We start from the raw sequence: 27,365 nt of genomic DNA, 5'->3' as shown, positions 1-27,365 counted from the left end.
AAATAAAGATGGAAAGGGGCGTTAGCTCCCAACCAAGATTAGGCATAAATTCATGTGTGTGTGTGTGTGTGTGTGTGTGTTTGTGTGTAGGGGGTGGGGAGAAGGTACAGATATGTGTTCTACTTGAAAGTAAGACTTTTTGTTAATAGTTTCAGGAAGCTTCAAAATAGAAAACTGCCAGCAATTTTTATTATCTAAGACTGGGAACTTGAGTTTACCTCAAAGGCAGACTGTCTCTTTGTGCCAGCAAATCAACACAGTTGAACCCATATATTGTATGAATAGAGAATAAGCACTCATTGTTCTTCCAAGATTGTTTCCAAAGCTGAAAACAGTGAAACACAGACTTTTGACTGAGAAGTTGACTGTTTTGTTTTCTATATGTAAATTGAGTATGTCTATCTATTTTTGCTTTTACTATCAGCACCTCTAGTACTACCACTAGTAGCTAACATTGCTTAAGTGCTTTACTAAGTGTAGAGTATTATAATGAGGCTTTAAATAAAATGGCCCATTTAACCATGACATCATCCCTCCACTATTTTTCTGGGCATTGTATAGACGAAGAAACCAAACCTCAGGGGAGTTTCAGTTTATCGTTAGTCACATCACACCATTTTAAGTAGGAGAGCTGCAAGCTGATGCTTTAAACCAGCTTATTACAGGAAGGGTTTTCTTAGGAAAATATCCCTTTTTTGCTGAGTATGTATCAACAATTTCATTTACTTGTATACTATTGATATTATTATTATTATTATTTGTGACGAAGATCAGCCCTGAGCTAACATCCATGCCAATCCTCCTCTTTTTGCCGAGGAAGACCAGCCATGAGCTAACATCTATTGCCAATCTTCTGCCCTTTTTTTCCCCCCTTTTCTCCCCAAAGCCCTAGTAGAAAGTTGTACGTCATAGTTGTACATCCCTCTAGTTGCTGTATGCAGGATGCCACCTCAGCATGGCAGGACAAGTGGTGTGTTGGTGCGTGCCCAGATCCGAACCCAAGCCACCAGTAGCAGAGCGCACACACTTAACTGCTAAGCCACGGGGCCGGCCCCACTATTGATATTTTTGAAAAGAAAATGTGCGTATATGTTCTTGTCTAAGCATTTGCCCACAGGAAAATGGACACAGAGATCTTAAAAACTTCAGCAAACATGTGCAGGCCTAATTTTTTCCCCAGTCAACTGAAAAAGAGATCAAAAGGAGCTTAGTTGGGTTTGGTATAAGAACACAGCTCATTTGGAATTGTTGAAGACACTTAAACACAAAAAACTTGTGTGCGAGTCTCTCTTGCGCTATGTGGCAATTAAGGACAAGGGTGTGATTCAGCTAAAGGCAGAAGGGGGCTGCTTCATCCTAGGCCAGCGTGGAGCCAGGAAAAGCAAACTGAGCCTCATGAAACAGCACTTTCATGAGGCCAGCATCCAAATTGTGGAGCACAAGAGAGATTAGAGCAAAGGAGGACCTTTTCCCAAGCAAATGTGAGACAGCACCATTGATAACACACCAGGATAGCTAGAGAAACTCTTGGAGGTTAGCTGTATTTCTTTCAAGAAAGTTGATGGTAGTTAAGAAAGTAGCCTGATAGTTAAGAGGGCAGTTTCTGAATTTACACAGCTTGAGTGCAAAGCCTTCTCCTCCATTTATTATTTTATATCTTTGAGCAAATTAATTATTATTTTTGAGACTAAGTTTTCTCAACTCAAGATTGTAGAAAATAAAAAAGCTTCTTCAGACTCATAGGAGAATTAAATATCATGATTTAGATAAAGCAGTTAGCACAGCATCCAACACAAATGAAGCACCCAATAAAACTTGGCTATTACTTTTATTATAGACAGACAGATAGATAGATAGATAGATAGATAGATAGATAGACAGATATACATATAGATGTAGATATAGACATATATCTTTGGTCACCAACCACAGCTCTTCACTGCATAAAATATAAAATCATGAGCAAAAGAAAAGTATTCCTCCTCTGGCAATCGTCTATTTAATTAGGGTTAATTTTTTAGTAATAAACTGCAAACTCAAAAGTAAGTTCTTTATTTGTTGTCTTCCTTACCCCTTTCACCTCTATTCAGCTTTCAGAGGTAAACAGAGATATAATTTACAGGATACTGGAGACACTGGTCTATATCCTGTAGAACCCCCGGATTCATGGAATTCTTTCATACTTGTTGTAGATCAGGAATAGACTAATTTGCCCTTAACATTAGTCTAACACCAATGACCATTTCTCACTCCCCCATCCACTCTTATAAATCTTTATGGGAAAATCTGATGGAGTTAATGAACATTGATTTTCATTTCCAAGAACTGGACAAACAAAAGAAAAACTCAAAAAATCAGGTCTATTTGAAAATCCCACTATGATATTAAAGATATCTAAATTCTTTTTTATCATGTAATACAACTCTTTTTTTTTCATTTCACTCCATTAAACAATGGAAAAGGAGGAAAATGAGAACCACTTCTCAAAATTACTAAGATTATCCTGTTTTCCCTGTGGTTGCTACAAGTATATCAGTTATTCCTTACACTTGGCACCATTGGAAACCAAATTTTTAGAAAATCATGTTGTTATGGAACTTCATGGAACTTAAAAAAAGAAGTTGGGTCCGAAAGATTGTAGTCTTATACATGGAAAGGAAAAGCCTGAAATGCCATTAAAAAAAAGAAATTCAGTTTTTCTCCTCTAAAAGCAAACTGCATTGCTATATTCTCTTCAAAATATTTTAAAAATATATAACTACTCCAAATTTCCTTCCAGGAAGTAATTTTAGTTCACATTAAAAAGAAAGTTGAAAATAGCTAAAGAGGATAAGTGAATGCATGGGTTTCATAAAAGACGACCTTTTTAATTTATACATTTGAAATTCATATCTTTTAAGATATAAAAAAGAAAGAAAAAAGAGCGAAAGTAAATCTCAAAACATACCTAGACATAGGGCGGTCCTACCTTCCAAGAAGCAACATGATTAAGTGCAGAGTGTGAAATAGAGAAAGATATGCCATTAGGAAACGTGGACTAGGCTGAAGAAAAGTCCTCATTAGGCAGCAGAAAAACTCTGTGGATGGAACCTGAGTGATGGCAACTACAAGATTAACTGCAATTTCCTGCCTTCAGTTGAACAATACAAACTATCCTTCACTGGTGTTTTTAAATTTAGAAAACCAGAAACTAAAGCACAATATAGATTTTGTTAAGAAATATCTAAAAACAGTTACTGGTAAATACTCTTTAAGAAACTTGGTGACTATCTCAAAATGCCTCATTAAAATCTCCAGGAAAAAAATATCAGAATTGGCAAAGTCAATGGCATAAGCCAACATCATCCAGCATAACCACTGGGGTCTGTAGGTAGATAATACTGCCACCAATAGTCATACTCAAAGTTTGTGCAATTTAAGTAACTCCTCCCATAGTCCCAACACAAAATTATGTTTTAATAAATCTCCCTCCAAATTCTGCCATTCCTCCAGATACTTATTAAATAAATATTTATTAGCAAGTGGGCACAAAATCATTTATGAAGCTCTTCTTTAAGTTGATGAAGTCACAGATATCTGTCTTTTGAAGTAATTGGATTACATCTTGCCTGATGAATCACTTGAAATAACTGTAGTAATATTTCAAAGGAATGATTCCATTACCTTTATAGTAAGCACCAAGAACTCAGAAATCTCTTTATATGCTTAGACACAAGACCATTTAGGGATGGGTAGACATCCAAAGGTTGGGTAGACATCCATAGGGGTCCAGGCTACAGGCATTATGCATGACATGAACAAGGGCTATCTTCACAATATTCTAGCTAATCCACATACCTTGAATACCACTTATTTCACCAATAGGAGTCCATTTCTCAAATCCATTATACTAATTAACAAGCCACTAATTTCACCAATGAAAATCCATGTCTAACATTCACCTTGCTAATTGTTAAAGCCTTTTATGTTGATTAAAGATAATGATAACAGAATGGCTTTTAGTAGCTCCTCTGAAGTGAGAGTTTCCTGATTAGAATGCCAATATGAATTCCTGATTAAACAAATGATTGTCCCTACAGTGTAGCATAAACCACACATACATCATCACAATGTTTAAGCTGAAGTATTTCAAATTAAGTTAAGGCATCATAACAATGCAAATATAAAAATAAATATCTAATAAATTATGTATGAATTAACTGGCACATGGGAAGGGGTGATATGAGCCATCATAGGGTCTAGAGAATTTTTTTTAGCTGATCATACCAAAATGGAAAAAAGAAAAAGAAAAGCCTAGGGTGAGGTAGGGGAAACGACAAAAGCAAGAAAACCCAAAAGATACCTAAAACACTCCACCTGGAGTATATGATCTATATATACAAAAGTAGTTTCTTTAGATGTATCAAGGGAAGGGAGTAGCCAGAGACTAATGGAGTATGGGTCATTGAGAAGCAAAGGTCATGTTCAAAGGTGAAGAAGAGAGAGATCTCATTCATCTTGGCTTATAAAGGAAAAATTAATTTGATCTTTACAGCAGATGGGACAGAGGTATTGGATCAAAGAGTGCTACATTTGTAGGATGTTCTAGATTGTATTGATAAACCAAGGTAGACCACTCATCAGAACTGACTGGCGTCTACCCAAGAGTTTGAAAAAATCCAGAGGAAAACTTATCAAAGTTTTGCTCAAAAGCTATTAACCTAGTTTTATAAATAAACAATGGGACACAGCAAAGGCAATTGTCAACTCATCTCTTATCCATAAATGGTTCATCACAGGATTTTGGTTACTTTTTTAAAATATTCATTGGACAAAAATACGTTAAGAATTGATGGAAGGACAGCTAAATACTCAAGTATTCTCTGTGATTCTGAGTTGTGACTCATGAGAATAGATGTACTAGAATAAGAAAAGTTCAAGGAATGGCCAACTAGAGGAGTTATAAAAATTATAAAGAGAAGAAAAAATAAAAGCACAATGAATTAAATATAATCACACATGCTATTTCTTCCTCTTGATACTTTCCAACTTTATACACACACACACACACACACACACACACATGCACACACACACAGAGCTAAAATGACACTTCCAACATGAAGCCTTCCCCCTCTTTTACTCTTTCATAATGCCTTATGTACACTTATTTTATGGAAATTATGGAGAATTTTGTTGTACTGCTGTTCATTAACATACATGACTGGATACTTCAGGAAGAAGCCAGAGCCTCTGAACCACTGGATTCTTTGTTAATGACTGGCAATTACAGGATGCTGGGGCAAGAGATTATCCAAGTCAGACGTAGGCTATTATCACCCACGGGCCCAACTAGAAAAGGAAAACTCGGCCAAAAGGCCTTTTATTTATTGACAAATACACACAACATTCTGTGAACATAGGAAATGCTGGTTTTCATTTCTTGAGTAAACAATCTTGGTGAGAGCATTCGGTTGTCAGCACAGAGTAAAACAAATTTATTTTAATGGTTTATATCAAGTAGGCAGTAGAAAATGGATAATCCTGTTGTTTACCATGTTTATATGGGTAAATATACATTTTCCAATTCTGGTCTATTTTTTGTGTCTCAGTCTTTCCTGATTTTGAAGATGGTCACATCCCCTAAAGCCTTTACCATTTAACTTCCCAATTTTATATCTTTTATGATATTTTATGAATTTCTGCTATTTCCTGTGCTAGAATATGAGTTACATAGTATTTTTTCATATCATTTTGCACACAGTAAGTACATCATTTTTAATATTTATTTCAAGTTTGTAAGACATATGCTTAGGAGTAATATGACGGCCATCTTTAAAAACAGATATGATGAAGAGGAGACAAGAACTTATTCACTCAATCCAGAATGCTTGAATCCTTTCAACCTGAAGCAGACAGTTTTTCAACATATAAAAGGAATTTTAACACAGTGTAACCTATCTATCTATATATCTATATATTTAAACACAGCATAAGCAATATATAAGATTATTTTTCTATGATCTTATACTGGTTAAAAATGTAAACCTAAGGAAGAATTTATATAAATTCATGAACTGCACATAGGTGAACTATTATTGAGGAAAGAGAAGATTTTTGGAATATATCTGTAGTATCATTAGGGCAATTCTCAAATGTCATTTCTCTCATATAGATTAAATTTCTCCACCCATTTGAACTGAGGCAGCATGGTCATGGGAAATGAAATCTAAGAAAATAGCATTTCTTAGTAGAAATATGTGCACAGTTCCCATGTTGTCTTTTCCTTGCCTCTTTGTGTTCAAAGAAGCTTGCATGAAGATAGAGCCCCCATCAGTATAGGTCTCTGAGTGACTACCACATGCAGACACCCCTTGCTGACTTGCAATGAACAATGAAGACATAACATAGTGAGCAATAAACCTTTCCATTTTAAGCTGCTGACATGTTCCATTGTTTGCTATCAATGCATAATCTAGCTTGTCCTGCCTGATACAATACCCCAAATCTTATGATGCTGAAATTTTGTAATTTCTCAAAGCCTTCAAGCAAAGGACTATAGGTAATAGAAAAGAGATGGGATTAAGGAGCTGTTGCAGGACCTCGTACACCTAGAGACTTCAACCATAGCTGCTCCACTTTTAACTCGTATAGAGAAAGATTCACCCTGAGCTAACATCTGTTGCCAATCTTCCTCTGTTTTCTCCCCAGAGCTCCAGAGCATGGTTGTATGTACACAGTTCTGTTGTTCTCAAACTCTTCCCCCCCAACAAAAATTGTACACCAGTATTGCCAAGGATAACTTTTTAATTCCTATTTTAGTCAGAATATTTAATTACACACCATAGTCTTTTTCTATAAGAGCTTCATGTTTCATTCCACACATATTTGATAAGGACTTTCTGCATACAAAGATGAGTTATGTGGGAGAAGTAAAAGGTTGCATTCTTGTTCTCCAGAATTACATAGTCTAGCTGTAAAAGTGTATGAAATTTTTTGAAAAATTTCTCCAAATGGAGTGGGAGAAGCCGTTTAACTTCCTTTTAACATATTTATTTATGGTCAAGAGAATGCATGGAATTAAGCATAATGACTATTTAGTTTTTAAAATTAATCTGCTCTGAAAGAAAGCTACATATTTGCCCAGGGGACATAAGTATCATCTTTGATCTCCTACTTAAAGTTCTTTTTATTTAGGAATACTTTTTGCTTCCTCTTTTGATAAACAGACATCCTTAAATGGATTTTAGGGCAAAACTTATCTCTTTGTATCTCCAAAGAGGCAAAAGGAGTTTTATAAGAGAATTTCAGACATTTCTCCAAAGAAGATATACAGATGGCCAACACGCATATGAAAAGATGTTCAACATCATTAACGAAGGGAAATGCAAATCAAAACTAGAATGAGATATTACCTCATGCCCATCAGAATGGCTATAATTAACAAGACAGGAAACAACAAGTGTCGGAGAGGATGTAGAGAGAAGGGAACTCTCATACACTGCTGGTGGGAGTGCAAACTGGTGCAGCCACTATGGAAAACAGTATGGAGATTCCTCAAAAAATCAAGGATAGAACTACCATACGATCCAGCTCTTCCACTGCTGGGTATTTATCCAAAGAACTTGAAAACACCAATGCGTAAAGATACACACACCCCTGTGTTCATTACAGCATTATTCACAACAGCCAATACTTGGAAGCAACCTAAGTGCCCATCAAGGGACGAATGGATAAAGAAGATGTGGTATATATACACAATGGAATACTACTCAGCCATAAGAAATGATGAAATCCAGCCATTTGTGACAACATGGATGGACATTGAGGGTATTAGGGTCAGTGAAATAAGTCAGAGGAAGAAGGTCAAATACCATATGATCTCACTCATAAGTGGAAGATAAAAACAACAACAAACAAACACAAAGAGACAGAGATTGGATTGGTGGCTACCAGAGGGGAGGGGGGAGGGAGGAGGGGGAAAGTGATGATTAGGCATATGTGTGTGGTGATGGGTTGTAATTAGTATTTGGGTGGTGAACATGATGTAATCCATGCAGAAATAGAAGTATAATGATGTACACCTGCAATTTATAAAATGTTATAAACCAATGTTACTCTAATAAAAAAAAAGAATTTCAAATGGCAGACTAATTTTGTCTAAACTGGAGTAATTAAAAGGGGTAGAAAAAGTTCTCCCCCTTTTTAGACTGATAGCCTGTGTGAGCTACAGACGCCTGCAGCTAAGCCTCTGTTTTCACCATAGGAGCAGTTCTGGGACTGCCAGACAACTGAAAATCCCCACCTTCAGGCAAAGGGTTGAAAACAGTATGGATAACAGCTGAATAATGCATGGTATAGAAAATATAGAAAATAAAAGCCATATGAAACATTGCAACTAAAAGAATCCAAGTATGGTCTGATCCCAAAGGAAAGAGATTCCTAATTTTGCTGCCCCCTAAGTAAGAGATGAACACAAATAATTATAAGGCAGTGTGTAATAAGTACCATGAGCAACCACGATGCCCTTCTCTTTATTTTGAACATCTTTTTTCTTCTTTCCCCATTTTAATCTTTTGAGTAGCTTACAACCATCAAGGCCCACTTCAAATTCTACTTTTTTTTCCTTTATTTTAAAATGTTCCCTAATCTATCCACCAGGAATCACTCTTATCCTCTCTCTGGTCACATTGTCCTTACCACAACTTATTTAGTCTTTAATGGTTCACCAGTCGCTTCACATGTATCATCCTCCCCTCCCCAAACAGAAAGTGATTTGTTAATCAGCACTGGCTATGAAACTGCAGACCCCCATTTTCTACCTTTCTCAATGTTTCCCACAAGAAAATCTTGACTATATTAAATATCTTGTAAATCCCAGTACACCATCCATTTCTGCATAATTCCTTTCATCTCTTAATCTAGCAACCCTCTCAGAAGAGTGCAGCCTTAATGTAGGAAGCTTGGTTCTTAGTGAATTCATTATTTTCTTTGTTGTGTATAATTACAAATTGTTTAAACTTCTATTTTGGAAGTTTGCTGAAGTTCAGCAATTGGTGGTAGTAACTACCCATGTTTTCTTTGTTTTTGAAAGCTGGAAGAGCTTTTTCCCTTCTTCGGTTCTCTAGCACTATCGTTATTCCCCGTGGTTCTGCAAAAATTACTGAGGGTAGTTCTACATCAACAACTGCCAGTTCCCTCCGAATTCTGGGGTGTACTTTGTCTAGCCTCGAGGCTTGAAGCAATTTAAAGCAGCCAGGTACTTTCATTACACCACCAATTGGGCTTCGATCCCCCTAACCAGGTTTGTTATACCCCATCTAGTTTAAAGATCATTCTTGTTGATAGAAAAGGCAGAAGCAATATCGGAGTTGAATGGCTCTGCGATTTTTTTCCCTGTCATCTGATTTCTTACCATCTGGCTTAAGCAGTTGGCCTTATCCCTTCCTTGTTCTTCTTTGACATGAAAGGGGGTTTTGTCACTTGTGTTGAAAAAGAAATTGAAAACTACTGTGAACATACCAAATTGTACTAAAAAGCACAGATCGTCTTTAGGGAAATAAAGTGAGAATACTACTAATTGCTAGATCAAATTTACAAAGAATAAGGAGACAGGAATGAGGTAAGGAGACAAAATATTCATCTGGAACAATTAAAAGATCAATGGTGACATAATTAGAAAACAGGAAACTAATGTTCAAACCAAGCATGTTTTCTCCTTCAATTAATAATAATTCAGTGTGCTGTACTATATAAAATAGCTTTATAATGTCAGTTTCATTTCTTTTGCAAAACCACAATGAAAGACAGACCAAAGAGATGGATGGCTTGCAACAAAGGCGATGTAATGACAAGAGTATTTAATAGACTTCTAAAACCATGAGAGCTGTAAAAATCCCTCTAGACCTTTATCCATCTGCTCTCCCGAACGAATATGCTCAAGATGTTAAGAAAGTCGTAGCTTGCATCTCCCTTGTCTTAATTCCTTTGGAAGTCTAAGTGTTTGTGAACTTGCAAATCCACCTGGCACTTTTACATTTTTTTTCTTGGGTTTTGGCTACAAATACTACACTATTATTAATGCAAGAAGTTCTTCCACAGAAAGCTGGAGACATAATTCATTGCTCAATAGCATCTCTAAATATTAAATAAAACCAGCATTTAAAAAATGACGGCAAGGAAAATGAGTTCCAATTAACCAACTGGACAATAAAGCAGTACGAAGCAGATACTGCCAGGTGGTATTCCAGAGTATTAGACACTGGCTATTCCTTATGCTTCCAGAGACAGTGGGAAACACACTATAATTCCAATATCATAAATCTCCTGCTAAAATTTATGAATCATCATTCTTATATTTGTACTAAAAATAGTCACAGATGTATTTTTATGGTTTACACTTAAATCAACAAAGAAGTGTGACACTGGGTAACAGGCCTCCTAGAGTAATATCTTTCCAAACTCTTTCTTTCTTTTTTTTTTTTGTGAGGAAGATCAGCCCTGAGCTAACATCCGTGCCCACCCTCCTCTTTTTGCTGAAGAAGACAGACCCTGAGCTAACATCTATTGCTAATCCTCCTCCTTTTTCTCCCCTTTTTCTCCCAAAGCCCCAGTAGATAGTTGTATGTCATAGTTGCACATCCTGCTAGTTGCTGTATGTGGGACGCCGCCTCAACATGGCCCGACAAGCGGTGTGATGGTGTGCGCCCGGAATCCACACTCGTGCCGTCAGTAGCAGAACGTGCGCACTTAACCGCTAAGCCACAGGGCTGGCCCCCCAAACTCTTTCTTAAGACAGGCGGCAGCAATAGAGTAGGAGATGGAAGAAAAGAAATTGTCCTATCAGACACAGAGATTGTTGAGAGATTGGAAAGTTAAGAAACAGGAAATGTAATAACTCCTATGTACAGAAGGGAGGAAGGCTCAAGACACTCTTTTTAAGTAATTTTGATTCAGAGTCAACCAACATCGTTGAGAGGACTTCATGCCACAGTCACTCTGCTATGCACTTTCACAACCATTGTCTATTTAGCTTCAAACATTATCCTGTCAATTAGAAATTATTACTCTCGTTTTACAGACAAAAGAAACAAAGAATATTAAGCAATTTGCCCAAATCCAGATAACGGGTAAGTGAGAGAGAGCACATGATAAGCAGTGATTTCCTCTGCAAGATGAGGGACTGTAGCTATCCCTGTGTTGTGTGTTGAATGGCAAAAGCAGAGGAGAAAGCGTGAGTGGTGCCCACATTCTATGCTGCATCACCAACCCACCAATCTGTAACAAACATTTGCCGTGCTATACCCCATTAGCTTCCAGTTAAACTGTGTCTATTTTTTGGTATATTAACACACTGACCACAGTAGCATAGAATATGCATGCACCACTATGACTCAGGAGAATAAAATTATTCCTTGGCCAGCCCATAAACTCTCAGAGTTCTTTATCCACCCCACCACCCTTACAATCACATTTAAGGATCACTTCTCATGAGACTAGAAAATAAATCAAATTTTATTAAGAATAAGATTAATGACTATGAGGAAAATTGATATTAGAATGTATTTTAAAAAGTCATGATATAGACTTGAACTTGGTGTGATCAATGAGACATAAGTTTAAAGAGACTATGGCTAAGGATAAAAAAAAACTACTGTCTAATACCAAAATATGAACCTTGGTTTTTTTAAAATTCCATAGAACAATTTGATGGATTAGTAGATGACATAAGGAAATTATTTAACTATCTAGTGTTCAAAATAAAACAAAAGTATACTAATAAACTTATATTTTAAAAAGGTATATCTACATTAATTATGACAATGAAGTGGTTTAGAGTTTGATTAAATGTTATAATCACTTTTTTTAACTGTAATAATTAAGAAACAAAAATACAAATATCTTCATATGATCCATACCAGAATTAAATTAAGTAAGCCATCGGACAAATCAGAAGATTCTTACAGAATTTCAGAGGTCCACAACTGTCAAAAATAAATTCAGTTTTGAAGGACAATAAAGAAACAATGTTGGAAAGGAAGGCTGGATCATCAAAGTATGGTTGCCATTTGTTCCTTCAGTATCAAGGATCAATAAGGAATTGTCTTAGTGCTCCTCTACTTCTCTGAAACAAAACCTTATTTTAGTTTACAGTGAATAAACTATGTAGGAAATCAATGTAATGACCTTTATTGATACAAGGTACTGTGCTAAAATGGTCTGGAAACATAGCTGTATTAGTTTGCTAGGGCTGTCATAACACGGTACCACAGACTGGGTGGCTTAAACAACAGAAATTTATTTTCTCACAGTTCTGGAGCCTGGAAGTCCAAGATCAAGGTGTGGACAGAGCTTGTTTCTTCTGAAGCCTCTCTCCTTGGCTTGTAGATAGCTGTCTTCTCCCTATTCTTCACATGATCTTCTCCTTTTGTACATGTCTGTGTCCTAATTTCCTCTTCTTATAAGGACACCAGTTATATTGGTTTAGGGCTTCTCCTAATAACCTCATTTTAACTTATTTATCTCTTTAAAGACCCTATCTCCATATACAGTCACATTCTGAGGTACTAGGAGTTGGGACTTCAATATATGAATTTGGGGGGACACAATTCACCCAACAACAATAGCATTCTTGCCCTCCAGGACTTCCAAAATTATAGAAAGAAAAATGTATAAAAGTAGCTGTAATATAAGGCAGAAAATGATAAAAGTTATAGTACAAATTCAAAATTATGAGAAAGCATAGAAAGGTTTAAAGGAGAAAAAATATTTAAAAAAGAAAGAAAGGTTTAAAGGATAAAGTGGTTTTCTAAGGATAGGATTTCAGCAAATTGAGATGAATATGGTGAAAAGCACAGGAAATGACATGATTGGAGCAAACACTGTGTAGGACTAATTTTTTTATTAATAATCAAATCTTACTCTGATTGACATGGCATATCATTTATTTAAGATGGTAAAGGTTATTTGGCTGCTGATAGCAAAGCAACAATATAAAATCATATTTTCTTCAGTTTTCTATGTAAAATACATCACAGGCCAATAAAAAGACAAATTAAACAAGTCTTCACCATCTTTCAACATATCATTTGCACTTGTGACAATTTTTTAAAAGAAATAGAATAGGGAGAGAGTTAGAATTGTACCAATTGTAAACCAGAAGAAGATAGGGATAATAAAAGTCCAATAGTAATTGGATTATCCTTGTAGGAAATCTATATATCAAAAAACCATGCCTATAGCTCTTTGTTCTGAGGGTCAGTTCCCAAATTTATGTGATAACAACAGAATTTTAAATTCTTTCCTGTAATAAAGTGTCACTATCTGGGTAAAAAAAAAGTAGATTCATGATGTTTTATTTCCAGTGAGTGCAACCGATGTTTAGCTGCCCAACACATTATTCTTAGTCCTATTTGCTAAATAAGTAATATTTCTGACAACAACAAAATCTTCTCAATTTTAGTTGATTTTATTTAAAATGCACAAGAGAATTGTAAGGAACTTATACAAAATACCCTTTTGTATTTTCAGAGGGGAAAAATGCTGAACTTTCAATGGAATCCTAATAAATGTGTGCTTCCTTATAATTTCTTACATATGTCACTGGAAGATAAACTGAATTTTTATTTACTACTAAAATTATGACAATTCAATAGTACTCAGCCAGGTGACATTACAAACGTGGCAAAAGTACAGGATTTTAATTTTGTTCACAGATATTTTTCCAAAGGCACATTCAAGTTTTCTTCTCTATTGTCATGACAATCATTTAGGTTCGTGTCATAAAATGTTTGAAAGACATATAAATCTCACATTTCATATCACTTGTTAGTGTCTGATTAAGCAGAAAAAATTTAAATTCAGTGAATTACAAAATCAAAATTAAAACACATCAGATTTTACATTAGGAAATAAAGATCTTGGCACATAAACCTTCAGCACTGTAGGAAAGGAGCTTCATATTTTACATTGGTAAAAGGTGCAGAGTGATCATTCTGTGCAATTATACAGCTAGGCGAAGCCTTGATTTGGAAACACTACTATATCAACAAGAAAATCACTTTGCATAGCTATGCTTAATTTTTGCAGTTGCCTAGAATACTTATGCTACATATACATTCTGGCTTTGCCCTAAAGCCTGTGTTGGGAGGCTCTGAAATGTAAGCAGAGTAAATTCTGCCCTGTATCACTTGGAGGTTACTTCTGTAGAAATCAAATGAGACTTTATTAAGTAAAACAGACTTAATTAGACAAATGTTTGTTAAGTCTCTGCAGCATGGAAACACTGTATAAGGCACCGCAATGAAGGAAAACCTAACAGTCTGCACGTGTCCATGGTGTTTGGTTGCTTTTCTTCCTTTGACTTCATTTTTCACTAATCTGATGTTTTGAGTGGTTTTATTTATTTATTTTTCACATGTAAATTCTCCTTCAGAATCTCACTAACTTCTAGTGAGAGAGGAAAGAGTCCCATTTTCCCACTCAAACCATATTTAGTCTAGCTCAAAGGGATATTTACTTTATCGATCATACAAAATTGTCCAGCTGTGTCCGCATGGAAAACCAAAGATTTATAGAGGAAGGGACTGGAACTTTTGTTAATTATTTGACTCAAAAGCTGAATAAATAACAAATCGAAAATTAGGCTTAAGAGTTAGGTATATCTTTCTCCGTGATTCAAGAAATTTCCAGAGGGAAAAACTCAGAATTAGACCTCAGTTTAGACCTCAGAAGGTCTAAACATGACCTTCATTTTGACATTAAACAAAATGGAAGAAATTAATTTGAGAGGAACAATAATTTTTAGTATCGGATAATAGGCTGACCTGATTAGACGGTACCTAAAAGTAATATCATTATGATTTATTGTCTTAGATTTTGAGCAAATCAGGAATTCTCTGTGACAGGTTTCTATATATTAAATGTGATTATACTAGCCAAATTCATTCTAAGTGGAGCAATAAATGAGGAAATATCTATGGAACTCTTAGAGTTCTTAAGATAAGTGGTTCCATACATATTAACAGTAGCATTTCTTAAGACAAACAGAGATTTAAAAAGTCATACACCAAAGTAAACACACACACACACACACACACACACACACACACACACTATGGAATAGCTATTAGAACCATATAAATATTGATGCAGAAAACTTACAAATTCATTTATTTAAATGGTGACAGTGTATATACATATTATGCTTTAATAAAGTACTTTTAATCAATACAATCACTTCGTATTTTTTTTTGCTAAATATAATAGACAGAAGCTAATAAAACCATAATTCATCTATAAATTTAGAATAAGTTTCCATTGTTCCTTAGCAGGTTTTTGTGCTTTTAATATGTTACCTTAAAATGCGACGGTCATAAACAACTTACAGAATCTTAAATAACTAGATTTTATAAACCAGTTCACAAAGAAACAGTAGTCACAAGGCTAAATATCTCTGCCTCCATGAAATTTCCCATGTGGTTAGGTGAAGAGGATTTACATACAATTTATTACAGAAACATAAAGTACGTAAATCACCATCAAGATGGTGGATGCAAATTTGCAAGAAGATATTAAATGACACCATAGGAATTTAAACGTTGCTATAATATATTGAATTATTTAGATACACACAAAAAAAGCACATTTTTCATTCCTTCTCTGACCATTTTACACATATAGTATCAGAACTGTATCCAAAAAACTAAACTACATCTGAAAGTTTTTGAAATTGACTAAATTGAAAAGGTTATGGGAAGTTATATGTCAGTTGGTCTGGATGGCACTGAATATTTTTAAATCAATATATTACAATTAAGTGTTAGATTTTTGGTAGTTTCAAGTATATCGATTTTTTTTTTTTTGGTTTAGATTTTTAACAGTCATATTCTAAAATTATCACTTAACAGGACTGCACTGATATTATGATAGCCTGAAATCTCAAAGCAACTGATCCCAACAACAAAATCGATGATGTAGAAATAAAACCAGCACTTGTAAAATTATCTATAAACGGATGTAAACTGTTAACTTATTTGTAAATTCCTGCTAATTACACATTTTAAAAACTATTATGGAGAACCAGATTGAAAATTGATTACTGTACATCTGTAATAATTATAAAGATGAATGAAATAGTATTAAAGTGAACATGGATTATGCTGAGTATCTCCTTTGAATTAAATCCTGCAAATCCTTAAAATGAGCTACTAAATGCCAATATGTGACAGAGTGATCACCAATTCAAGTAACAATAAAAAGTGACGAAATTTCAAAGATTGGCTGTCATACAACTCCTTTGCTGATAGAAAGATAGCCTTGGTGTGTTTCCCAACATAAACTGTTTTACCACACTGTCATTGGCATCCAAGGCTTGTTTCCTCCATTACACTATAGATTCCTTATGAATAAGTCCGATGTGTTTTATTCACCATTGTACCTCTAGGGTGAATAGAAGTTGTTCAATAAATATGTGTTGACTGACACAATAAGTGATTAACTTGTCAATACCAAAGTGTTCATTGGGTGCTTGCTTCAAGGACATCTATTCCTCCATTACTTACTATCATGATTGCTATAAAGATAGTAGCACAGAATATTATTTAAATCTTGTTGTCACACTCCTGTGGGAAACTTTTCAGCTTTAGCTTTGTGTTTTCATATACCCAAAGTAAGAAGATTCTATTGCCTGAGGCAGGTTCTGAAGATTTTGATGCCCTAGATCTCCTAATCCAATAGAAGGAAAATGTCTGCCATGCAGATTTGCTTATCAGGAGGCAAGGGCTTTCATCAAAATCACTAGTAAAGGGGAAATTGTAAAATCCTAGGAAAGGTTACACAGGGGACTTCAATTACACATTTAATAACAATTATGACAAAAGTTAAAGTTTGGTAAAGCTTCACGGTAAGATTATACTGTTTTTTATTCTATACACTCTAGTCTTTTATGGATGCTTGAAATATTTCACAATAAAAATAGTTTTTAAAAGTCTAGCCATCCTTTTCCTCTCCCTCACTCACAAAACAAGGGTAAAAAATGGCATAAAATCCCACAAAATATTATTCCATCAGAATCTGACCCTGATAAAGGTTTAGGTATTTTTCACCTTCACAAAGCATTTTCTTAAACTGTACTACTGAGACTCATAATCAAGAATTCTGGATGATCACCATGATTTGGTGAGTTTCAGGTGCTGATATGGGTGGCCTGGGAAGATCTCTCTGTTACCCCAGGCACACAATCAACCACGCTGCCTGGCTTTGCACCTTGACATTTACTTCTGTTCACTATAACTCTTTTATCATAAAAGTTTAAGAAAAGTAGAAATCATAATATAATTAATTATAGAAAACAATCTACCTCAATAGTAATGGATGCTATTTTTTATTAGATTTTGTTCTGATATTAATTTTAAAGAATAAGGCATTACAAATAAAATTGAAGTCCCATATTTACTCTTTCTCAGTTCCATCCAACTCCTCCCTCTCCAGAGTTAATCACTCTTATGTATCCGTTATGTATGGCATTTTTGGCATCCTACTGTTCATATTGCTCTAAAACTTGCTAATTTATTCAATATTGCTTTTTAAAATCTGTCCCATTAACACGTGAAACAAGTTTGTTTAACTACTATGCTATTTGTTCATTCTCCTACTGAGGGGTATTTATATTACTTCCAGCTTTCAGTATTTTAAAAAATGTCATTATGCTCATACTCATCCAAGTCTGCTTTATGAATGGGTGCACAAGTTTCTACAATATATGTAGAACGATATTTGTGGCAAAATAATCCAGGTACCACATATTGCTGTTTTGTTCTTCAAAGAGATTATAACAATTTACATTCCCAGAAGCAGTGTATGAGAGTTCTCATTTTAACATATCTTGTTTAATATTTGGCATTACCATAATTTTTTAATGTCTTGACATCTGGTAGTTATACACCGTAGTTTTCAAGATGATTCTTCAGTTATTTTGGTAAATTATAATGTACTAACTATTGAGACAGGTTTAATGAAGGTAACTCCTTTAAAGAGATTTACCTTTCTCATACCTGGTTTAAATTTTAACAATAGCCTGCCAATGATGTTAATAACAATGATTATCTCTTACTAGGCCACTTACTATGTCCTAGACACTCTTCAAAGCATTTTAAATATATCATTTTATTTAATTTTTCCAATCATGCAAGAATGTGAGCTCTACGAGGGCAGGGAGTTTTGCCTGTTCTATTGACTGTTCTATCTCCAGGATTTAAAACAGGCCTATCTCCTAGTAGGTGCTCAGTAAATATTTGTTAAATAAATGAATAAATGTATCTTAGTCCATTCAGGCTGCTATAACAAAATAATACAGATTGAGAAGCTTATAAACAACAGAAATTTATTTCTCATTGTCCTGGAGGCTGGGAAGTCCAAGATCAAAGCACCAGCGTGGTTGAGTTCTGTTGAGAGCTCTCTTTCTGGTTTCTATCCAGTGCTTTCTTGCTGTGTTCTCACATGGCTGAAGGGGCTAGACATCTGCAGAGTCTCTTTTATAGGAACACTAATCCCATTCATGAGGGCTCCAACCTCATGACCTAAGCACCTCCTAAAGTCCCTGCCTTCTAATACTTTCACGTTGGACATTAGGATTTCAACATATGAATTTGGGGAGGGGGAGCCCAAACATTCAGACCATAGCAAAATGATAGAATTATTAACATTTTAGAGGGGGGCATTTAGTGAGTCAGAGGTTAACTTATTTCCCAAAGATCATAGATCTGATAGAAAATGGCAGAATTGTCAATCCTGAGCAGACTTAACCCCCTCCAAACAGACTCTTCTCTTTCTATGCTTACCATAGATTCTGGAGATAAAATCCATTGTCTTGATGTCTAATCTACAAGAATTCCTTTAGTGGTGAAATTTTAATAAGAATGTTATGTGCTTTGTGAGAATGCAATTTGTAGCTGCATTTCTCAAATATGCATAAATTGTTCACAGCACAGACTCTGGGGCCACTCTGTAATGGGTGTAATGAGCCTCCTAGACTCATTAGTAGGTGGAGGAGTATGATATGACAAGGAGAAACTTTCCTTCTAATCCCTCATCTAATCTATAAAATGTTCACAAGTTCACCATATTAAGAATTTTTATTCCTCCAAACTACACTGATTAAATGCATGTGCTTAGAGTTGAGACACTTCCCAGAAATAACTAAATAGAAATGAAATTATAAGATTTACTTTGATTCTCTGTTTTTGCTGAAAGTTTCTGTCAGTATATCTGGCTATGGCAAATAATATGGTTATTAATACCATACATAAACTCACTGGGATGATTTTAAGAAAATCTTTTATTAAAGGTCTATTTTATCATTCAGATCCTTTGTAAGTACATAGCTAACGCATTTGTAGAATTTAGGAAATATTTGTTTTCTTTTTATACAAATTTAAAATGCAAGCCCTTAGCGCTATATATTTTATCACTAAGATTATTGATTATTACTCCAGATCTACCTTAAAATTCTGGTAAAAATTCTCAAATCTGATTGATTTTGGCAAAGTCAAAAAAAGGACTTCTAATTATGGCTTTCCTAAAGATCTAATTCATAATATTCAAATAGCCTTGCAGTATACCTATTGTTCATTTAAATGAGAGCATCTTGAGTGAACTTGCCTGTTAGTACATGGAATGATGTGTGATAAATTCAAGTTCACATGCCCAAACTACTCTTTAGTCATGTAAGAACAGGCAGTAATTCAAAATATAATTATCAATAGAGCAATAATAGATTACTTTGGGGGAGCCTATTCAATCATTTTTGAAAGCACCCTTTCTCCCTGTCTTTCCATGACTTATATAAAGCTGTGTGTATAATTCCCTGCAGTCTCCACAATGATCACTGAGCCATATACCATCACCTGAAAATGTAATCACAGAGGGCTCAGAGAAAAAAAGTCTTACAGTTGCAACAAGACTGTCTCTTGATTTTAGCCAATGGCATAGAAGATTCTGACTGCAAGTCATCACTGGACTATCCTAAAGAGGAAGAGTTTTTTTCTTGGTAGATAGATACCCAGGTTTTTCAGCCCCAGCTAGGTTTAAGTCATCAAACTGGCTCTCATTTCATCTTCCTATTGTTACATCTTGGATGCGTCAGTCTTATGTCTTATGTTTTAATTTCTTGGAGGTGGGGTGGAGAAAGTGAGGGAACACCTTCTTTATATTGAATTTATTTTCACTTTCAAGAGCAATTAAAGCATTATTTAGCACTACAGAATAACTTCTATAACAATGTTTTTCAGCATCTGGAATTAGTGTTCTGAGAAACTGATGCAGTGTATGACACAACTGTTTAAAATTTTAGACAATTTGCATTTTCCTACAAATGTTCAGGGCTTTATGTAATGTCACCTGTTGACTTTTGGAGCTCAATACCAATCCAGATGTACTCTCTGTTCCTGTAATACTGGCCAACTTGCTGCTACTCAAACCCACCATGAGCCCTCACATGCTTTTCTCTCCTTCTGGGATGCTATTCCAATTTCTGCAAGTTTCAATTCAACAACTCAGTTCAACCATTATCTCCTTAAAATGCTTCCCTCAATACCCTGACACTCCAGCACCATTAATTACACAGCATTTTGTTTATATGACTATTATAATCCTCTGGAATCTGAGTTATATACACTAGATTGTGAGTTCTCTGAAAGCTAACATTGTGCCTTTTCCTTCTTTACATCCTCTTCATTTCTGAGCATACTGCCTTGCACATAGTTGATAGTCAATACACTTTTATCAAAATTCACTTTTGCAGAATATGATTTCAAATCTCAATTTTAAAAGAATATATTTGTATTGAAACACTTCATGCCTTGATGCCTTTAATAACTAAAATTTCAAGTAGGTGTATGTTGAAGAGATATACAGGTGAATGTATGGTAATAGATCATTGGTTATAATTATATTATATAATTTATCTTTGCCTAGATATATACTATATGGTCATCTTTTATCCCAACACCTATTCCATAAACATTATATTGAGACTGAATAGTGCTTAGTTTGTGTGCAACTAAACATTTTGATCTTGCTAATTTTATTATGTGTTTATCTGGTATTAACTTATGAAAGAAAATTGAAAATCTATTTATTTTAATTTTTCTTAGTCAAATGATTTAGATATAGCTTTGTAGAAGCCAAAGATCATGTTGACTACAATGTCATGAACACAGAGGCCTTTATTAGTGCATTTTTGATGGCAATATCAGAGTTATCTTTGTGTCACTAAATCAAGGTCAGAGAACATTGTGATGATTCATGTTTAAAGTTATCTTTTATAATTTGAAGATTTTGAAAAATATTCATTCCAAAGATAAACACATTTAATGAAAGCATAAGACATAAACTCACAAAATTAATCTTGCACAGAATTAAAAGGAGGAATAAATATTTTACTCATGAGGCAAATACCTGTTGAGAGCCTTCAAGCAAAGCTCCGGAAGCAGGAGGTTCAATTAGAAAGATTACATGGCAATTCAAGTAAGAGACAGTGGCTTAAACTGGAGTGACAGCAGTGAATATGAAGAAAAGTGAACAGATTAAAGAGAAATTTAGGACATGGAATAAAGAAGATCTTCAAGCACCCTTCAGTACTACAATTCACTGAGAGTCAATACGATGTTATCTTTAAAATGAGAACACCTTTCACAATAAGGGAACAGCAGTACCAAATCTAATCAATAAGTGGTCAATCTCTTCTTTAGAAAATTCCAAACCATTGCCAGTGTCTTCCTCCATTCCTCACGTGGTCTCCTCTCTCCAACAATCCCCCTCATCACAGCTCTCTTGCAAGTTATCTCTTTCACTAGCTTTTACTCACTATTCAAACTCCAGTGCCTTTCGTAGAGTTTAGCACTTAAAATTATGCAATAAATATTTAATGAATGAATGAGGGAATAAATGAAAGAAAGGTCATCTCTCCACAAACTCTTACATTTAATCAGTTGTTAATAATTGTTGAATAGTTCTTATGGTCCAAGTCATTCCCTCTTCTATCAAAGTTTACTTCTTCTAAATTCAGTTCCTTGGGATTATAGCTCACTATGAGTCAATTAACAAAATGGTTCAAATAGCTGATGTTAATATGTTTCCTCTTCCAAATTTGCATTTTAAACAGAGATCTTAAATGTGTTTATACTCTCACATGAATAACTAATACTGGGGATTTCAGGCACCATGGCAGGCTGGAAAGACAGAGCTTCTCAGTTCTCATCACTGAGGCACATCTTCTGTCTACACATAAGAGAAATCCTGATGTGGTCAAAGAATCTTCAGACCAGCCATTTTCTGACAGGTATTTTGTTATATATATTTTCAGAGAGTGTTAAAAAGCATAGTGAACCTGTAGTAAGTGTTGGGACAAAAAGTTTGGGGACCAATTCATTTTGAAGAATTTTTCTAATTACTTGCAAGATGACACTGACAGTATTCCATAAATAACATTAAACTAAAAAGAGCCTCTTTTGGACAATTGAATGCTGGAGAACTTAGATTGCCAAACATTTCTTTGCTTTTGGAAGTGGGATTTGGTTCACTGTTTAATATGATTTTTACACATAAAATTTTTAAATGTATAATAAATTGGTAAGGTTGCTATATTACTTATGATTTTCAAGAAAGAATTGATTGCACTTATGTTTAGAGTTTTCTATGTATAGCAGGAAACAAAATAACCCAAAAATACCTTCTGAAAATTGGTATTTTGAATTCTGTATTATGAGAAATTTGACGATTATATAAACATACAATTTTAAAATCATCCATGATATTTCTGTAATTGGAAATGCGATAGATAAATAAAAGATGCTTTTTATTAAAAATACCCTTATTTCAAGAGCCACTAGTCAATATTGGACAATCTAATCACTCTAAAACATTATTATAAGGTAAACATTTCACCAGTGTGATCTCTACATTTGCTAATGACAATAAAATAATAAAGTACAAGCATCCTCACTGATTTTAGGCTTTAATTTTTGTTTATATTTTAATGTGGACAGCTGATGTTCTGAGAATCCACAAATTTTTACAACTGACTCAGGAGAAAGTAGGAATCTTTTCAGGACTCCCATTCTTTATTGTTATAAAAAGAGAAAAATAATTGAGTATTGCTATCAACTACTGAAAAAATGCCCAAGAAAGAGATGAAATGTTTATAAAAATTTTGAAAACATATTATCTCTAGGTAATTTACAACTCAGATATCCTATGAACTAACATGCCAGTTGTTCAACCTGGCAAACAGAGGAACCAGAAGTCTGTGAATACAAACAACATATTCTAAAAGATCATTACAAAGTAGTATCAGAGAAGTTGTTCACTGTTAATCACATCTGCAACTTTTTCTAAGAAAATCTGTCCAGGCAAAAGCTGTAAGGTTGTGACAACCGCCACCACAGCTATTTGAACCGTGATTAGCCATCTGAAAAAAGGTAACCCCATCCATTGGTTGGCCTATGATCTTGGACTTAGGACTTCTAGCCTGATACCAAAAAGATGTATAGGGCCAGCTGGATTCTTTCTCATTTATGTAACTGGGAAGATCCCGAGAGAAGATGCCATTATCTGTGGGAACAGATGTTAAAAAGTTATGATATCACAATAAACATCACTGGAGCTCATGGTACTGGAGCTCTTGACTAGTACAAGGTAAGTTTCTGAAGACACAGAAACCTGAGAAAGCAGTGGATGCCACTCAGTTTTGAGGGCAAACATATTTTGTTCTCTATCTTGTTCCTGTTTTTTTTCTGCTGATAAAACCTCTGATTTTGTTTGTATATTAAGTGAATAGTCAGAAAGGTTGAATTATGATTGGTCTAAGCCCACTTGTGTCCCTCAGTCTGTTTATACCAGCTCACAAGAGCCGTTTTTATGCACCCCTTCCCAATTCAGAGTTCAGTGACATCACATTGGTAGTTTGAAACCTGCCAATGTGGGAGTATTTATGCCACAGAAATCGGCAAGTGTTACAAATTAGAACTACCACTCCACCTAGCCCTCAGTCATTTGTTAACCATTTATCAGCACTCTAAGCCCATCATGGAAATCCCATTTCCTTTTGCCAGCGATTGGTCCAAGAGTAGGTATAGGACCAAGTTCTGACCTGACAAGTAGGAGAAAGTCTGATGGAAGGCATCTGAGAAAGATTTCCTCCTTGATAAGTTAAAGCCAACAAGGCCCTTTGTATTCCTGCTTTAGGCAGTATCATGTAATGTTTTGAGATGTAATGCTTTGAGATGCAACCATGAGGGAAGGTCAATAGAATCCAGAAATCCTTACACAGGTCATTAATAACCTTAAACCACTACCAACTAGAGCATCCAAAGGGCAGGAAAGTAGGAACAGTCCACCCTGGGTATAGAAAATAATGGAGTGCATTGTCACAAAGAATTTAAAAACAATAATGAAACACATTAAATATTAATCCACTTTTTATTATTACCCTGTACTGACAAGTCAAAACAATGTTAGTGATAAGATACTCCTCCCCACACACCTGAACTCTTCCTATCCAAGTCCTCTGGTATGCTAGGGCTAGTAAGTCTACAATCAACTATCCTAAACATCTAGTTACATGACATAATTAAATGTTTTTGTTATTTAAGCAACTTTCATATAAGTTTTCTGTTATATGCAGGTAAAACATTCCGAAGTGCTAAAGTTGTTCATAGAAAGCAGTAGACTTAGAAGGTTGCTGGGTCAGGTTAATCCAGCACTGAAAGAAAAACCATGGGCTCCTGTTCTGAGGACCCACAGAGTTGCTTAGATTCCAGGCCTCTCACCGCTCTAATCATGCAAGGAAAGCCTGGCCAATTATGGTTCCTGTTCCTGTGTGTCCAGTTGATTCCCGCTATTGTGCCATCAGTACACCTATAATAAACTGCCTTTACATCGAGTAGGGTAAGCGTGTTTCTTTGTATTATAACCAAAGAACCAAGTAAAAAACAGAACCTAGCATTTAACAATTAAATTACAAAAGACTGCCCCAAAATAAAATGTTGATTGGAGTCACATCACAAAATCTATACTAAGAAGACAGCAAATAGAAAAAATATGCTTAACATAGCATTGTGTATAATAGTTAAAATTACTAACAAAAAGAGAACAGATAAATAAATGATTTTTTTGAAGACTATATAGTGATGTGGGAAAATTCAGCCAAATATCACACGTAAAAAGGCAAATAATCTATATTTATATATATATATAATGATATAGTTATTTTAAAACATAAATTTATATATATATAAATGCTGGATGGAAGTAAATCAGATATCAGTGGTTGTTATTTCTGAATAGTGGGATCAAGGCATGTTAATCTTTTCTCCCATATATTTTTTACTATTTTCAGTTTTTAGCTCTACAGAAATAAAGTAATTTTAAAATAATTAGCACAATTTTCTTTTTATTAATGTATCCTGAAAATACACTAGTTTTCTGGAACTGTTGTTCAGGATGAGAACGTATACATATATGAAAGTAATGTATTTAACAGGTTAAACAAAATATATCAGGGAGCTTTAAAAAGATAAAATGACGTTAGAAATTCATGGGAATTTGGATTTTATAAAAAAGAATATTATCACATTCCAAGAAAATTGATCTTTCAAAAAAAAAGGAAAAAGTATGTAATTTATTTTAAGGAGAGGCTTAATTTCTATGAGAATAAAAAAGATTAAAAAGTATTTAGTTCTTTTTCATTACAACATTATAAGGAAAACTTGAGTTATGCTTCTGAGGATTCGGCTTCACGAGAGTGATTTACAATCCTGCAGGATGGTGTTCTAATCTGTGATGAGAGAATCATCTGCGCTTGACATGGACTCTCAAGCCCGCCTGTTACTGATGTAGTTAGATGTTTAGACCTGTTTATTTGGTTCTTTAGATGACTAATATTCAAATACATATGCTAATAGTTGAAATACATATTGTATCTCAAATCAATGAAGAGTCTTGCATTAATATATACTTTTTTTCTGAGTAGAGAAAATCAGTTGGAAAAAGAAGTGCAGGGAAATCAGAAGATATAAATATATTAAAGGGGGAAAAATGATGATTTATTTGAAAAGCCAGGAAATGTCTAAGATTTCCAGCTACTGTTTTCAATTATTCTTTGCCCATGAAGGAGAGTTTCTTTTAGAGATACAATATAAATTATTGAGTTGTAAGGATTACAAGGCATGAAGCTCATTATCTTAGAGTAAATCATATGCAGCAGCACTTTGCTTCTAGAAAGACTATCATTTAAAAAAGTTTCATTATATTGCATAAAATTAATTATATTCAGTATTATCCTGTTTCAGAAAATTTACAAGAGCAAACATATAAATCAAAAAATCAAAAACATACCAGATACAGCAAGGAAGTCATCAATGCTTGTAATGTCATCTACAGCTTCAGTGAGGACATGAATATGATTCTCCCACGTGCGCTTGTACATTTCCATGGTTTTTTTGACGACTTGACTTTTGGGTCTTGCAGCCAAAGCAAGTGCAGCATTTATAATCTGTAAAGATGTAGAATGTTCACATAGTGATTTCCTTGGAAATAGTTACCATTGTGGAGATGACAGGTATTCTTTTTAAAAAAAAAAAATTAGATACGTTCATCTTTAAAAATAAGGAAATGGTAAAATGCCTTCATGTGTAACTTCCTCTTTGCTTTTGGTAATTATTTAATTTTATTTTTGGCAATAATTTAATTTTAGGACTATTTCTTGAGTGTCAATGCACTAAGAGGTGCAAGAAATATAAAGATAATTGGTATCTCCCTTTAGGGAGCTTGTATATTACTCAATGGGAAGGGCAACCTATAACTGTGACTCAATTCAGTATGCAATACATGCCATAACTACAAATAATGGTCAATAGTCTTTGGAGAGCAGAGAGGTCATTTTAGCAGAAATTCTAAGGACAGGCTTTAAGGAAGACTAACATTTTAACTGGTCATTTGGATCCACATTGCACAACCAGATAGTGAATGCCCACTACATGCAAATCACTGGAATAAGATCTTTGACTTCCTTGCGGACTGGTAGAATTCCACCAGTAGAAATTCATTATTTATTAATTTATCTATTTGTTTGTGCACTCATTCATTCAATATTTCAAATGTATTCTGAGTGTCTTTTATGTATTAAGCACTGTTCTAGGTTTTAGGGATATGGTGATGAACAAAACACAGGCAAAAATCATTGTTTTCATGGAGCTTATATTCCAGTTAGGGGAGACAGGCAATTAGCAAGTTAAATAAGTAAAACATTTAGTCTGTTAGATGGTTATAAGAACTAAGGAGAAAAAATAAAGCAGAAAAGGATAAGGAGTGGAGTGGTGGTGAGGATA

At 34.6% G+C, this 27,365-nt stretch overlaps 1 protein-coding gene across 1 annotated transcript in view; it reads right to left on the bottom strand.

Moving 5' to 3' along the window:
• The window catches only part of CTNNA3 (catenin alpha 3), a 1,506,614-nt gene that overhangs the window by 496,897 nt on the left and 982,352 nt on the right, over nt 1–27,365 (bottom strand). Inside the window, 1 exon segment of the mRNA XM_058544370.1 lies at nt 26,374–26,530. Coding sequence (XP_058400353.1) covers nt 26,374–26,530 — 157 coding nt within the window.

Source organism: Diceros bicornis, chromosome 6, assembly GCF_020826845.1.
Source record: "Diceros bicornis minor isolate mBicDic1 chromosome 6, mDicBic1.mat.cur, whole genome shotgun sequence".
Classification (NCBI taxonomy): domain Eukaryota; kingdom Metazoa; phylum Chordata; class Mammalia; order Perissodactyla; family Rhinocerotidae; genus Diceros; species Diceros bicornis.
This window is presented reverse-complemented; position numbering and strand designations above follow the sequence as displayed.